Source organism: Tachysurus fulvidraco, chromosome 5, assembly GCF_022655615.1.
Source record: "Tachysurus fulvidraco isolate hzauxx_2018 chromosome 5, HZAU_PFXX_2.0, whole genome shotgun sequence".
Classification (NCBI taxonomy): Eukaryota; Metazoa; Chordata; class Actinopteri; order Siluriformes; family Bagridae; genus Tachysurus; species Tachysurus fulvidraco.
The window spans coordinates 26663060-26680096 of NC_062522.1; the positions used below are offsets into that span (position 1 = coordinate 26663060).

General features: G+C 39.9%; 1 protein-coding gene across 6 annotated transcripts in view; it reads left to right on the forward strand.

The window, feature by feature from the left end:
• The window catches only part of agap1 (ArfGAP with GTPase domain, ankyrin repeat and PH domain 1), a 131443-nt gene that overhangs the window by 103029 nt on the left and 11377 nt on the right, over positions 1 to 17037 (forward strand). For all 6 annotated transcript variants that reach the window (XM_027133356.2, XM_027133357.2, XM_027133355.2 and 3 more), the window contains 3 exons: positions 9303 to 9457; positions 11486 to 11576; positions 11659 to 11881. In XM_027133356.2, the coding sequence (XP_026989157.2) occupies positions 9303 to 9457; positions 11486 to 11576; positions 11659 to 11881 (469 nt within the window). The remainder of the gene's footprint in view (positions 1 to 9302; positions 9458 to 11485; positions 11577 to 11658; positions 11882 to 17037) is intronic.

Here is a 17037-nt window from a genome sequence, read left to right on the forward strand (position 1 = left end):
CAAACACACCCAAAACCTAACCCTAAGCCTGTATTGAAAGCTCCGCCCACACATACATACACAACCCAGGCAACTAATGGAAAGAAATGCATCTTTATCATAGCTAAAGGGAAGAACAATACGATTGCAGATAAACAAACAGGCAAAAATGACACACAAGCATAATCATGCAAAGGACAAAGGCATATATTAGTTCTGTGTAACAAAGCAAAACCAACGTTACTCACCTATCGAGAAGGAAAAAAGCGCCTCGGCATCTTAAGTAAAGTTGCGTTTCCCAAGTCAATAACTCCTGAGCTAAACGCTGTTACTACACAAAACGCGGTTGTAGCTGCCTCTCTACATTACTACGATAGAAAAGAGGTGTTATTTGTGTAGTGACAGCATTTCTCAAAAATTGGAGACCTGTCTTTAATTCTTTTTTTGTTGTGTTAATAATAAGCACTGATGATCAAATATCAGCTGTAAGCTATAGTACATACAGGTGACCACATTACGATTCCAGCTTCACTGCATTTTTAGGTTACACTCTAAACAACAAAAAGAAATAAATTCACGTCCCAGTTCCTGTGTGGACGATCTGGCTTATTAGATGAAATAAGTGGTTCTGAAGCTTAACGATAGTTGGAGGATGTGATATCATGTACCTGCGTGGATCTTGTTCTTGCTTGGTCTAAGAGCTCGGGGCTGGCACGAGTCACAGGTCTGACTCTAAACTACAGTAGCTGAGTGGGACTGGATAGTGATGAGCCATCGCTCTAAAAGTGCTTTGTCACTACGATTTCATTTATTTCCTCTTTAAAAGACAGCACATTTAACTGGTGGATTTTCTTTGGAAGCAGGTAGAATAAAACAAACACAACACTGCTGCATGCAAAGACTTCCTTATCACCTGCCCCACATTTCTATTGTTTTTTCTGTTTTTATTTTGTTGTTGTTGTTTTTAATCCAGCATGGTGTGATTGCATTAATAGACTAGTCTATAAACCCCTAGTCTTTATATTCTTGTGAGATTCAGTTTGCTATATTTTTAGTAGATTTTTATTTCCAGCCCATCATTGTTCAGGACAGAACATGAAATCAGCTCTGCTTTGGAACTGCTTCAAATTTATGAGCTGAAAAAAGCATTCCAATTAAATCAATTGTGTGTTAACTTCAAGTACATCCAATATGTTTGAAGATGGAGTAAATGCTTCAGTTGGTCAACAATGAACAACCGCTGAAGATTTTTATGGCCATTGTTGTATTTTTTTTTTTTTTAACTTGTGTTTCATTTACTGTATACTAGAACATGCTGACAATTAGTATTGCATATAATGTGAATCATTTGACAATGATTTCATAGCTTTTGGAAAACAGACTCACACACACACACACACACACACACACACACACACATATGCAGAGTATTACAAGTGTTGTGCTTGGGGAGTGGAGCAGATGTTGGTGAGTGACAGATGTGCACAACACTTCCTTCCTTCTCCAGAGTTGAAACAGCTGACAGAGGAAGTGTGCTGAGTAATTACTAGGCACACAAACCTGTTCAAATGCCACCATGTACAAGATGTTATACATTTTGTCTTTCTACATGACACTGGCCCAGTCATATTGACGTTACTGGGTTAATTGCGACTCATCAGTGCTCTGAGTTCTTCCTGTCCTGAGTGTGTGTTTATGTGCAGCATAACTCTGTAAGGGGAAAGAATAAAATTAATTAATAAAATTAAATTAAAAAAAAAAAGGAACTTGTCGTGTTCCTGAAGACGTTTTTGACACTGGAGCCGTCCTCCAAGGAGAAAATAATTTAACAGAAAATGTATCATACATACATTTTTTTCTTTTTTCTCTGTTCCAGCTTGTGTGAAAGTATGTAGTAGGACAAATGCATTAATACAACCATCTGATTGTCCTTGCAGTCAGATCTTCTCTCCAAGCTGCCGCACTAGAACATTAATCAACGTATTCTGACCAATCAAAATCAAGAATTTGGTCCCACCTTAAGTTCAACATTCATGATAATATCTGAATGAATGCTTTTATTCTGACTAGTTTATATGTTTATGGTCTTGTTTAAAGTTCAGAGCCCCTCTGTCACTCTGTATGGTTGTGTGTGTTAGTGTGAAACTGTGTTGAGATGATCAATGAGTGTGTGTCAAATCAGAGTGTGTGTGATTAATTGGACCGGGCTTGTGTGGGTGGCCTCCTCCTTCTGGGAGCACAGGATTAGTGCTTGTTTAAATTGTTCCCAATCGACATTATTGATCTGTTCCCAAAGGGGGCCAATCTGATAGCAGTAAAGTGCTTGTGTGTGTGTGTGTGTGCGCGTGTGTGCGCGTGTGCACATGCGCACCTGTGAATTCAGTGTTAGTCTAAAATATCAGTTGAACTAAGCACATAGATGTCTAATCTGTCTCTGTTTGGAGATCCACTGATCATAACACTATATTTTGGAATTCCTCAGTACGTTCTGCACAAGAAGTAAGACTGGGAAACACACACAAGCACTTTTCTTGCCCATTAAGGTTTTCTCTCTGGTGCCACCATGTGGACACACCTCTCTTAAAGGTGTATGTAGGATTGGAGGTGTGTATGTGAGGACATCTGACACCTCCGTTGGGAAAAGATGTGATCATGATAAACAAGCAATGTTTTAATGGGTCAAAGATGGAGTTAAAGCTGCTAAACTCCCAGTCCATGATTGACAGACATGTCTCGTTCTGCCACAGGATTCCCTCCAGGTTCAGTTTAACAAGGACATCAATGCTGTGCCGCATACGTTAGCGGAACGTCGCAGTTCACACGCTCCCGATGGATGCTAATGGAACATGACTTGACTTAGCATTTAGTACGATGAAGGTGGGGTGGAAACACAGAGCTCTGAAAGATTTTTTATTTTTATTTTTTTTCAACTTTTGTCTTTTAGAGCCATTTCATGATGTGATATTGGGGCCTGTATTTTGGTGCATTGTTGAGTGAAACAGATGGAGTACATTGGGAAAGTGTAGACTTTATTGCATTATGCTAATAGCTGTAGTGATGTTTCAGTAATTTATGGTAATTGAAGATCCTCAGCCTCTGTTAGTTTTATTAAGGGGAAGCCTTTAACTTTCAGATGCGTGCTTGGATTGCATTCTGTTTCAGTCATAAGTCCCTCTAGATAAATGTATCTGCCAAGTGTGACGTACATGTAAAATAAATGAACGGCAGTTGAGGCCTTATTGAATTCTACCCATAATATTGGGTTGATGAGTTATCATAGCATGAATTTTTCATATCGTTCCAAAATATTATGTGTCTCCAATCCTGTGGCTCGTCTTAGTTTTCTCTGAGTCTCCTCATTTCATTTTGCCTAGAGAGCAATGTGTGTGTCTAGGTGCCCACGGCTTTAGGTTGAGCGCGGACCTCTCAGCACGACCCCATTCATCTGCTGGGCACTTAAGTGAACTATTATAAATAATCCACAGTATTGAAATCTTTCATCAGATGTGTCATTTCCATTATTCAATAAGCGATTAGTAACAGTCTCCCAATTTAGTCATTAAGCACTGGCGTGTGTGGCTTGGGACGGCTGTCATGCTGCTGCCGTGGTGAAAGATCAGCCTGTCAGCAACTCTGTTATTCATGAGCTAAGCTGGCCAGGTATTAAACCCCGACACACACACACTCAGCTGAGTAGTATACACACAATTAAGTGCTGTCCTCACACACACTGTTTTATCTCGCACATATACACTCACACAAGCAGGTCATCTTATAGCTGGTGCGTGTACACACACACACACACACACACACACACACACACACACACACACAAACACATACATACAGCCAAATACAAATATACAGTATATGTTCAAAAATGAACCATGCACATGCACAACCACATGTTGCCACTCTCAAGTCTTTCAGGACAAGCAGAAGGAGAATGAAAGAATTAACATTAGGCAACATGACTGTTGTGTAATGAAAAAACAAACAATTAAAGCAATTAAAAAAAAAAAAAACCCATCTTTAAGGTGAATGAATTTACAGAACATGCTTCCATAAGCAAAATTAGGCTTGTTAGGATTTTGGGCTTGAATCAGTAAGTTATTGGAGACATATTTCAAAGTACCAGCACCCATTTGTCTCGAATCATAAGTTTCACATTTGTAGCTGTCTGTCTTTAATCACACTCACTGCCTATAATGAGAAGTTAAGCAGTGTGAGTCCTCTCTTTAATTCCAGCTCTCCTGATCGCCTGTTCTGCCAATAAAACCCCCTCAAACCCACTAATCTTTCACCCTGGAAATCAATAAGTCCCAAACTGCCATGTGTCTTGCTGCTGCTTTTAGGTGTGCCAACACATGGCTGAAGCTGAAGTAACGCACATGTACTGCTTGGCTGATTACAATCTATCATAGATCATCCACACAGACATAAGTGGCCCTTGTTAAGTAATTACCGCTCACTGGGCGTGCATTTTTCAAACAATTTGTTTGAAATGTTATCCAGGAGCAGCAGTGGGGGGCAATCAGAGGTGCATGAAAGCACCTGAGCCCAGACGAGCATGAGGACAGAGTCAGGCTTTAAAGCCCAGGGTAAGAGAGAGAGAGAGAACATTCCTGGCTCTTACAGGTGTCCACTGACTAAAACAAGGGTGAATTGCCTCTGCACTGTTTAATTAAAGCGTTCTGCAAGTGAGCCAGCGGGAACAAAGAGCACATGTCCCTGCTTTGTCTATTGCTATGGTAAAATGGACTTAGGCATTGCTCTTGCTCTGTGGCAGATTACTAACCTGAACCATTTCTGATCCACAAAGCCATTTTAAAGTGACTGTTTAGTCAAGGGAGCAAACCCTTAAGTGTGAATATAGTGAAATACATTGTTATTGGTCAAAATGTCCTTTGAAAGGTGAGTATAGTGCGGCACAACTGGACTTGAATAAATCTCTTCCTAGCACCCGGCTTTTTACTAAAGTACCCCGGTCTATTGTGTGGAAAATAGCTTTTTGCCTGGTATACAAGTTTTATTCGCACTGTTTTTTTTTAACACACAAACAGGTTTATTTTTCCACAGCTACTGTTGTGTGACAAATGTCCCTGCTGGCCCAAGGGGAAAGAGAATGCTTGGAGGTAAAGTGGCTACGCTCCGGGTCGGCCTCGACACGGCCTGTGAAATAAGGTGTTATTTAAAAAAAATATAAGGGTTGAAGACACAAACAGTGTTCGGTGTGGGGTTTTAGTTGAGTGAATGAGTTTGTATAGCTCAGAGAGTGTCTGTAGTACTGTTTTTCTTGCTAGATCCTTGCCTGTCTTGCCTGAAAATAAGTGCAGCTCTCTAGAGAGGTCTTTTAATGAGGTCTGAATAATGATCACTATAAGGTGGGAAATTACTTGCAGAAAATGTTTAGAATTATAAACACACACTAAGTTGCATAGATCATTACTAGTCCTTCAAAGTGACCTGGTTTATCTGGAAACATAGTAGTTTTAGTGTTGGATGGTGTAATGTCATGGGTGTTGATAAGGGAGAGGTCAAGGCCCTGCCCTCCTTGCTTCCATCCCTTTACCTCTTTCCTTTCCCCTCTCCCCCACCCCACCTTTATTTACTTGTTCAATATGAATACATATTTCTTTCCAGATGCGAACAACTTGTGTAATATTTTCCAGGTTATTAATGTTGTAAAAGGGTGCAAATAATACGGGAATTAATGACCTGTGTCACAAAGCAATACTGTGTGCTTTGACATTTCGCTCGGTTAATTTGTGTTTCCAGCCATGTAGGTTCCAAGCTCTGCATCCCCCCACCCTGTTCTGTCTGCAGCCCAGGCTTGTAGCCTCTGTGCAGGCAGCAGTGTACGTCGTGGATAGGGTTTATAGGTAAAGGTTGCTTGTGTCACACCACAAATTGTTCTGTGAGTTTGCCCCAAAGAAGAAGTGATGCTCTTATTTTTAGTCTGTGTGTGTCTCTCTGTCTGTGTGTGTCTGTGTGCATGTAATCACCTACTGTGCTACACTTGGAAATAGCGTCCACAATCACTGTATCTTTAACATGCTATAATTCTCATAATGCTCATAATTCTCTATGCGTAATAGGCTGCTGTAATCTTTTTAGTTCATAAAAAAATTCCCATAAGCCTTGCTCTCTATTTATACAAAATATAAAGAGGTAATTCTCTTAGGCACAGAAAAAAAATGTTCATAGTTATTAATTAATAACATTTACTCTGTTGTGCTTTAGTAAGAAATTCTGGTAAAGTGCAGTAGATGTATCGCACGTACCAGGAGGGTAGTGGCTCATTTACCAGACTTGTACCTTGAAAATGTTCCATACATGTTACAGCAGATTTGAATGACAGTCGGTCACCTTATTTCGCAGGAAACGGGCGGGGAGGGGAGGTGTACCAGCCTAATGCCCTTTCGTTGTGATTTTGAGTTTTATTAATCGCGTGTTACACATGCTTAAGGGAATGGGGGAGGGCATGCTTTAAATTATGTCTCCGTATCTTGCCTTTCTGGATTGTTGGTTTCCATAATTGTCCTATGCCCACCCTCTTCCTCCAAAAAGCAAGGCAATTTAATTAGGATGGGAATGTCATGACTGACCCCCAGAGGGCCTAGTACCTTTGAAGGGTGGACCCAATCTAGTATGGGACGCTCCAGTGATCACGAACCCAGAGAAATGCTTAGAATAGTATTGTTACATTATCAGCCTTCCTTTTTTCTTTAAGTCTTTGTGTTACAGCTGACGTTGACGGGGCATTAAAGGGTTATTTTAACCAAACTGAATGAATGAAAGCCTCCTGTTTTTGTTAAGTTTAAGGTTATCTTGTTACCAGTGGTTAAACGCTGCCTTTAAGCTCCTTCTAATGGGGCAGTGTTGTTAAATTGGGCATGGTTAGCAGGTGGCTAATTGTCCCTTTGATCAAGAGGATGGATCAAATAGCCATAAATCTCTGGGTTTACTGCACAGCAGATATGTTCGAAGTGGAGGTTCCTGATGTTGGAATGTAAAATGTATTGAACAATTTCCATGATTTGCAGTATGATCTAAAGGTAACATTTGGTATGCAGCAAAAACAGGGTTAAGTTTATGAGAAGGTAAAAGCTTTTATAGTGATAACGGTCTTTTGGTCCTTTTGGCAAAAACCAAATCAATGTTCAGTTTTCCAGCCAATGAAAAAAAATGGCATTCAAGAACATACAACAACAAATAGATTTGACCAAAAGAGTGGTCAAATTGGCTACTATAGAATGCCTTGGTGTATATTTTCCATGCGATGCAAGTTGGAACAGTTTTGTTTAATGTTAAGCATTAGCTTTTGTTGCCTTTATAATGATACTAATGGTCTTCGAGTTTTGATCCGTTCTGATAGCCACGGCTGTGCAAATTATTCAGAGCAGGAGTTCTGTCATTGTCTTTAAGGGATTCAGGGTTTAAACTCTTCTAGCATATGTGGTAACCTCAGCAGGACATTGTATGATAGCATCCCAATTAGCAGAGTGATTGACTGAAGAATAGAAAACAGAGAGCGAGTTTTCCTGCTGATTGAGCTTGTGAAATTGCCTCTCACGGAGAAGTGTCTCAGGTCTCTTGGAAGCGAGTTTAAATAGAACAGAAAGCTCAAATAGATCTTTGAAGTTTTAGTAGTGGCTGAGATAATGATTTCAAATATTTTACAGACTTTGGGATATCATTACCAAATCATTCATGAACTGGAGCTATTTTGTGAATTTGAGTGTCTGTTAACCTTTGTGGGATTATGTGATTCTTCTGCCAATTAAGACATTTTTGGTGTTATGCCACAATGGTTGTTGGAAGTTAGCAGAGTTAAAGTGGTCTCTTCTCCAGATGCTCCTGACTGGCATGGTGGTGAAACTACTTGTGTGTGCACATGTGTTTGGGTACAGGGATATTGCCTCACTGATTGCCACTTCATTATGTAATTACCCCCTCCTGAGTAAATTATAAACAGAGAGTGTAAAGTGTGTGATCTCCTGTGCCCTGGAGATCAGGTTTCTGAGGGGTTCCCTTTGAACGTGATGCACAGCGAAGTCTCATCAATGTGAATTCCTTCAGTCAGCCATCTGCGTGCCCTTGCCAGCCATGGCCCTCCCTCCTAACCTAGTCAATACCCTTTTGTTCTTAACATTTTCCAAATGTGACCCTCTATGTAGATAAATAGGCTCCCTATGTCCCTTGGAGCTCAAAGTCCTGACAGACTTTTGAATGTCTGCTAAGCCCCACTGCTCAACCCACCCACGTTTTCCTTCCTTCTTGACGTGTGATTGGCCCATTAACCTAAACTAGGCCCTAGTTAGTAGATCCATATGTCACCTTGTTGAGAGAACATTTTGCTGAGGGCTACTGACTGATTTTTTTGACTGATCCGGTCTGTAATTAGTGTGATATTGTAATCTGAGCCTCCAGGGAAGTCCTGAAGGTCAGGAAGTCTTACAATGTGTGTTCGATCCAACAGGTGCACTCACACGACAGGATCTTACTGCAGATTCTCGTAGGCTGCTCAGCTTTTAGAGTTAAAATAAATGATTCTATGTATAGTAAGTAAAGTCTTTATTATATGTGCTTGACTAAACTTGTAGACAATAAATGCACAAACACAGTATGTCTTGCATACAGTCATAGGCCTGATATCATGCTGGAGGACGCTGTGGCACGGACACCCTAAAGATTTGTGTTTCCCATATCCAGTTTATGCCTCTCTGTTTTTGACTGGATACTGTAGAATCACTTCTGTAATTTTCCAGACTGGTGATCGTACTGAAAATCCTTTCAACATGCTTAGTACTGTTTGACTACAATTGTGGAAGAGTAATGATTCATTATCTTTCTATCTGCTGTCAGCCAGGAGAGGATGGGTTCCTTTTTAAGTCTGCTTTTTCTCAAGGTTTCTTCTTCAAGTCATTGCTGGGAGATTTTCTTTGCCAGTGTCACCTCTAGCTTGCTCATTACAGATCTAAATATGAATCTGGATTTCTATAAAGCTGCCCAGTGACGATGTCTTTTGATAAAAGTGCAATACAAAAACTGAAATTAAATTGCATTTTGTCCTCCCACCGGCTCATCGGTGCAAGGATTGGAAACTTTCATGGCAGGTGGTATCTCAGTGGATAAATCTCCATTACTATTCAGAATTGCCTATAGAAAAGAAATTAAATAATACTATTTAAAAAAAAAAAATTTAAAAGCTGAATTAATCCTTGTTTTTTTTTTCCAATACAGTGTTACTGAATTAAATGGTTATAATGTTTTTTGTGTTCTTTTTTCTGAGTTAATTCTTCGATCTCGTTGTCTTACAGAGCAAGAGGAGAATTTTGAGTTCATCATTGTGTCATTGACGGGTCAAACATGGCACTTTGAAGCCACTTCGTATGAGGAACGTGATGCCTGGGTGCAGGCCATCGAGAGCCAGATCCTGGCCAGTCTGCAGTCCTGTGAGAGTAGCAAGCAGAAGGTAACATCTCCCAGAGTCTACACATCATTCCATCTCCTTCAGTTTTAAATAGCCAGGACACAGAATATACTCATTTCAGTCTGTTTGTGCTGGAGGAATTCAGCAGAAAATGTTCCACATCACCAACAAATTGTTTATAAGTATATATAAAAAAAACTCTACACATCCTGTTAAAATGGCAGGGTTTTTTGTGATGTAAAAAATACGAAACCAAGATAAATGATGCTGGAATATTTTTCAGCCCCAGTGTGAAATTACAAAGTACAAAGCTTAAGTGAAACAATCAGAAACAAAGGAGATTAAGGGAAAAAAGTTCAAATAAATCAATCAAACCCATGAGGCAAAATGTGTTGCTCTGATGAGACCGATTACAAAAGGTATAATGATTCGGCTGCCTTTCCTCAGATAGAACTGGGGCTTTTATTCAAGTCAAGAGGCTTTTATTGTCATTTTGACTATATATATATATATAGCTGATGCAGTACACAATGAAATGGAACAAGGTTTCTCTAGGACTCTGATGCTACAAAAAATGACACGAAGCTACATGAAAAACAGAGCTAAGGACTTTAGTCCTAACTACATAAAGGATACGAAATAGTGCTAATTTCATCTAGCTGGAGGGAATCAAGAGTCAAATTCCAGATGATTTTAGTAGAAATGTGTCTGCTGGTAAGCTCAAGATAAAAACTGACAATGGCCCAAACCATACATCCAGATCAACAAAAGAAAGGCTTAACTGAAAAACTCTGTGGGGTGACATGAAGCAGGTGTGTGCACAGTACATGCCCTTACAATTTAAAGGATCTGAGAAAACATTACCAAGTCAAGATGTGCCACTGATTCTTACCCAAAAAGGTGTGTAAAATAAAAGGTGCTTCACATTAATATTAGTTCAGGGGTGTGCATACTAATGCATAAAAGTTATTGTAAGGTATAATTTTTTTTCTTATTATTTTTTTCCCCTTATTATTTATTTATTTATTTATTTATTTATTAAGGTTTCTGATTATTTTCCTCACATTCCTTTGTGTTCATTATGCATCATGAAACTTTTTTACTGAGGATGGAAAAGGATTTGACATGATCTGGCAAACTATATATTCTTTGTGTATGTGTACATATGTGTATCTATTTAGTATATATGGTGTAAGGGGGAAACAAGTGTTCTGTGAGTAGAAACGCCTTATTGGTAAGCAACCCGAGGAAATGGGCATATTGTTTGGTCACCTGGTCTTTTATCTGCAACTACTCAATATCAAAAACACTCAAAAGACATAAAGCTTTGCCTAAAAGATACAGGCACTGGAATGGAAGAGAGTTTTTTTTTTTTTCCTCGGCTATTGTGTGGGAAACTGTCACTGTGCCGGAAAAGACAAAACAGTTCTAACAGAAGTAAGAATAATCAGAAGTGAGAATTAAACTAAAATGTATCTAGATTAGAATAACGTATTAATTTGGGAAACTAAAATAAAAATAGTTTGGCCTACAGTAATACAGTAAATAGAAAGCATAGAAGTTTGCAAATTGAGTATAATATGAAAGTGTCTTTGATATTAAATTGACTGGTGTACAATGATCTCTTTTCCTGCTTAAATAAACATTTGTTGTTCACCCACTGTATACACTGTCGCTTAAAAATGTCACCACTGCGGCCACCTAAACTTATCCCCACCACACACAATTACAAATGGCAATTACTTTCGAGCTAATATGGCCCCACTCGGATTGCCTGATCCCCGCTCCAGTCTCAGTTCTTTGCCGGCTTGCTGTGTTTACGCCCCAGGCCACCACCGATGCCTGATGTTCAGAGAACCTTTTACTGTGCCTCCGTTCTATTTATTTCTCTTGTTTTTTTTCCCCCATTTGTTTTCTTATTTCTTACTTTATTTTAATGTTGCATTATTCAGGTCAGTGTATGCCAGTTACAGGTTTTTGATTCAAAATAATAGTAGTATAGTCAAGAATGATTTTATAATTACAGGGAGAGCTGTAAAAATATGATTGTGTATGTGTGTTGCTCTACAGTCGCGTCTGACCAGCCAGTCTGAAGCAATTGCACTGCAGTCAGTCAGGAATATGAGAGGAAACTCTCGCTGCGCCGACTGCGAGGCCCAAAGTGAGTTAATTTTCTAGTAATGTGAATGTAAACTATATATTTTGTTAAGACGCACTCACTCTATTTCTGTTTCACTCTGCAGACCCTGACTGGGCGAGCCTGAACCTCGGAGCTCTCATCTGTATCGAGTGTTCAGGTATCCACCGGAATCTCGGCACTCACCTGTCCCGCGTACGCTCTCTCGACCTGGACGAGTGGCCTCTCGAGCTCATCAAGGTCATGTCTGCCATCGGCAATGATCTGGCCAATACTGTGTGGGAGGCCAATGCACAGGGTCGACTAAAGCTCGCACCTGACGCCAGCAGGTAAGAAATCATTGCCTCACAGTTCACCCAAAGTTCCTTTAAATCAGCTCTATGGGTGTCTTACCTATACAGCTCTCACGCTCTCATATGCATTGCTTGTCAGCCTCGCACTGCACAAGGCATTAAATATTTTAGATGAACATATAGACTGAACCTTTATTCACATGGCAGATGCATATAGCTAAGCAGATCAGAGCAAAAAGCTCTTGCTGATGGGTCCAGTAGTGGTTTAGTGCAAGGATTTGGTCTTTAGATCAGACATGCAGGCCACACACTTCTGGAAAAATATCTATACTTTAACACTTATATATTGCCATATACAGTTAACAATTCCAGCGCTGGAAGTCGATCTAAAAATCAGCAGTGCATCACTGGAGGAGGGAAACGCTATAATGTGCAGAGCCTGGGGACAAGTAATTACTAGCGAATATTGTCCTTATCTGAGTGGACAATAGCAGAGTTGAGTTGACTATCAGATTCCTTTACACATGATTCTTTAAATACTCCGGTAATTAAAACAAATTTAGTTTTTGAATGCATTTGAATATTTATGAATCTCTAACGTTACACTAGAAGAAGGTGAAAACTGTTGTTGCCTGTGCCATGATTTTGTCACATACTTTATACATTTATTTCATCACAGTAATGTGGTTTTACTGCTGATATTCAGTCAGATTTAATTAAAAGACACTTTTAATCACTAAACACAGTATGCTTACAAATCATTATCGTCTAATGTTGAAGAACCTGTGCACTCTGATACGGCTTGTTGAGAAGTACCTTTCATATACAGTATGTGTTTATTCAGTTCTTCAGAGCACCTGTTCTACACCAAACAAAGGATCAAACTGGAAGTAGTAGATGGTGTGAAGGTCCATCTTATGGCTTGAAAATGTAAATGTTCTGAAAACTTATCCAGTGACAGTTGTTTTTACTTTGTTGAACTTTCCCAAACTCCTAGCTGTTCTCTGTTCTCTTCTCTCCCTTGCTGTGTTCGTCCCTCTTTTCCTGCATCTTTACCCGTGTAATTATTGGCCATGGGGGTCCGGCTTCACCAGCCATAATAACAAATTAGAGCTGACTGCCAGCCACGGGATTATCGACTCCCCGTTTCGAGACGACCTCATTACTCACCAGCAGCACCTTTTAATTACTCAACCCCCTCCGAAAATCTTTCCTTATGGATCCGCCATTTTCGGTTGCACAGCATCAATGCGCTAATGCGTTTATTGTTCCTCTCGTGGCCGTTTATTTATGTACGCAGATCTCTGTGGTCCTGCACGTGTGAGGGAAAGATTACAGCAGTGGTCGATACTATCTCAATTAACCCGCGCTATGGAGCCCAGCACGTCAGCCGTTGATCTGTCACTGTCAATAGCATCTATTCCACCGGTTCCTAAGTAGCTCTTGACTGCTCTAACAGACCAAGGGCCTCTTTAGGAAACACGCCATGCATCTAAAGGCTTCGAGTGTAGAGAGGGAAATTTCATTTCCAAATTTCAGGCATAAAATTTATTTAGAATATGTGCAGATACTACAAATAACTGAAATAATTTTTTACCTGAAATCTGAAAAATATGAAATATAGAGGTGTAGATAATTGTCAACACTATTTCCTGCTAAAACCTGCACTTTTGCAGTGTTTTGTCAATGCACAAACTAAATGTACATACTGTGAACCATGAAACTTCCCTGTACATGCCATAAGCTGTTTACTATCTGTACAGTCCTAAACACACAGCCTATATAACTAATCTCTCTCTCTCTCTCTCTCTCTCTCTCTCTCTCTCCCTTTTTCAGTTAGTTTTATTATAACAGAGTGTGTTTCCTGTGTTGGTATGTGATCGTGTTTGGCCAGGGTGAAAAGTCGGTCTGTCAGTAGCCCGAGCTGTGTTGCACATAATTTGCTCCCCCGTCTTCACTTTCCCAGACAGCTGAATTGATTAAACTTGTAGGCGTCCGAATGGATGAGTCTAAATGGATAAAAACGCAAATGAAATCCCGGAGTGAGAGACTGCGTGAAACCCAGATTAACCCAACATATACTTCTGTTTCATTTAGGGAAATATACTTTAGCTTTGTAGTTATAATTGTAGTAAATATATTGGTATAAAATCTTATTAATATACTCACCAGACATTTTATTAGGAACATACTCTTGCTCATTCATACCCCTATTTCATCACCCAGTCATGAGGAAGCAGGCTGAGAGCTTCAGCTCAGAAAGGGAAAGCAGTGAATTTTTTGGGAATGGTCGTGTTTCAGGGCTGGTTTATGTATTTCAGAAACTGCTAATCTCTTTGCATTGTCCCAGACAACAGTCTATAGAGTTTATAATGAATGGTAGAAAAACAAAAAAACATTTATTGAGCAGCGGTTCTGTGGCTTGGGTCAAGCTAACAGGAAGTACATAGAAACTCAAATACAACTCTTTACAACTGTTTACAGATACTATTTGTCAACAAAATAAACACTTGAAGATTGGGGAAAAGACATCACTTGGGTTTTTTGTTTGTTTGTTTGTTTTTTTGTTTTAATTTTCACCTTCCTTGATTGACAGTGTAAATATATTTTGGCACAGCAGCATTACAGTGATTGTTAGTGACTGAAAGAGAGAGAGAGAGAGAGAGAGAGAGAGAGAGAGAGAGAGAGAGATGCAGGCAGAGTGAGAGAGCGAGAGAGAGAGCATGCAAAAGCACCTCTGCTGTGTTCAGGTTTGGTGGCTGATAAATGAAAACCCTCCCTTGTGGTCTCTCAAGTGAGTAATAGAGCCCGAAATTTCATTTTGCAAGCGACTGATTTAATGATCCAAAGGGTAATTAATGGGCTGATTATCTTAATGTTAAATATGGCCAGCAGCAATTAGACTGACCTCCCGCCTGTCAAGGTCTGGGTCGTTCTCGCCTTTCAATTAGGGTCGCTTTGGCGTGGGGGATGGTGGAGTGAAGTACTCGTTACCTCTCGGCCCAGATCATCCCTCATTCTTGTACCACTCAAACCTCAGGCAGGTATGACTATTGAGAGCCATGTTCCCATGGAGTGGTTGTGTTCATGGCTCTTCTGAGAAAAATGGCATTAGTGGGGTTTTTCTGTTCCTTTTTATTTCTGTGGCTCTTTTTTAATCTTGGACAACACACATGCTCTTCTAACTTATGTTCTACTTTTTGTATCAAATATTGTACTGTATTTATTCAGTAAAAAAAATCTTTTTTATATATGTTTATAAAAAAATATATATATATATATCTTTTTTATATATGTATATAAAATATACAAAATATCAGTCACGCACTATTTAGTTTTTAGGATTCTTACCGTTTCCATTTGTTTATGATGAAACTGCCTTCTTTTGTGTCTAGTATTTCTCAATTTTTTTCAGACAAACACAAAGGGCAACATTTGGTGGCTTGATATTTGTTTCAACATGATCAACAAAAACATGTGAGATTCCTGTGTCGGTGTTTAAGAACGCTCTCAGCAAGAATGCACACAAGCCAAGGGATTTTTTTTATTGAAATTTGTGCTCATTTAAGTGTTTGGTGAAAAGAGAGATCTGAAGTGTTGGTTTGAAGACGGTCCTGAGTGGTTGATTCCACCACCTGGGTGCCAGCACAGAGAAGCCGATCAAGGCACGGACGGCTCTGGCTGATGAGTCTTGTCTACAGTTTGGCACGCTGATTTACAAAATGTTTAAAATATAGCTTCTTTCTCTTCTTTGTCCAGCATTATTTATTCAGAGGTTGTACCTACCGTTGGAGGGGAAAAACTGTGCTGTAAAAACATACAGTGCTGTACAGGTTCTTCTAAACCTATCTGGAGGAAGTGCAGGACTGATATCAGTGAGTTACAGTTAGGAAGTATTGAACGTAGGGTGTGAAGTGTGTTTAACAGGGGTATTTACCCCGTGTGCTTGTGTCACTGTGTCATAAACTGTGTCACTTTATTAGTGATCATTGCACATCCAGAGAGAATGACATACCATGGCCTCAAGAATTATTGTCACTCCTCATAAAAAGGAGTTTAACTTTTTTAGTTATTAAATTATCAGCACACTTACAGTGATTGTGACAGTTGGGAATAAATACATTAATATTTAGATTAAAAAAAATTGTGTGCTATATTTTTTTCAGTCTCTCTAAACACAAACACACACACACACAGCATTAAAGTAAATAAAGAAAGTAAAGATTTAGGACTTGGCACAGGGGCTCTGTGGTATCAGCCGGGCTGCATCTAAGTCTTATTGTTTTAATTAGTGTGATGCTGTCATGGACACCAGAGCACCCACATTCCTGTACACACACACACACACACACACATACACAAGGTGCCGAGCTGTATTAGTGGCCAAGGCAGCACGGGAGTGACAGCTCTGCTAATTGCGCCTCGTGGTGACTTATTGGGAGGGTGGTGCTCATTGGCGGCCGACATTGCCAACCCTTGCCTTCATGCTGACGTTTTGTAGGCTGTCAGCTATAGTTAGTGTCTGTGGGTGTGTGTGTGTGTGTGTGTGTACTCTCAAAATGTTTCTTTTTTCATATTATTTAAGCTGCATGCACTGTAGGAATGTTCAGTTATTAATTTGTTGTCTGATGCATAGCAGAGTTAGTGTGGGTGTGTGTTTGATCAGTGTCCTGGTCCTGTGTGGTTATCATCCTAAATTGACAGTTGAGATATTGGTCTGACACACACACACACGCACAGAGCCAGACTCGTTTAGCCACATGCCTCATCATGACCAATGCCTAGGCCATAATAATTCAACACTAAGTAGGTAAAAAGAGCGTCTTTATGGCCGATGATCAGTCTCAAAAAGGGCAGCGCTAACAGATTTCAAATTAAACGCGCCGCTTATTCCGGAACGGGGTTCAGGTGCACCTCCCCAAAGCCCTTCTCAGATTAGGCCCTAGGGATCCTGGAGGATGAGGGGGAGAGGTGTAGTAATTACTCCAGAGTTAGTGAGCTTCACACCGACCTCGTCTCAATTCACATCACCCAGAGAACCAGTCACAGATTCTGCACACCATTCAATCAGTAATCAGTAATTCCATCGAAAATACTCTCCAACCCAAAAGAGGAAATCTTACTGCTCATGCTAGAAAATGACTTGTCTAACTTGCCTGTGTGTCTGCTTTTTCTCGTTCCTCTACATGCCA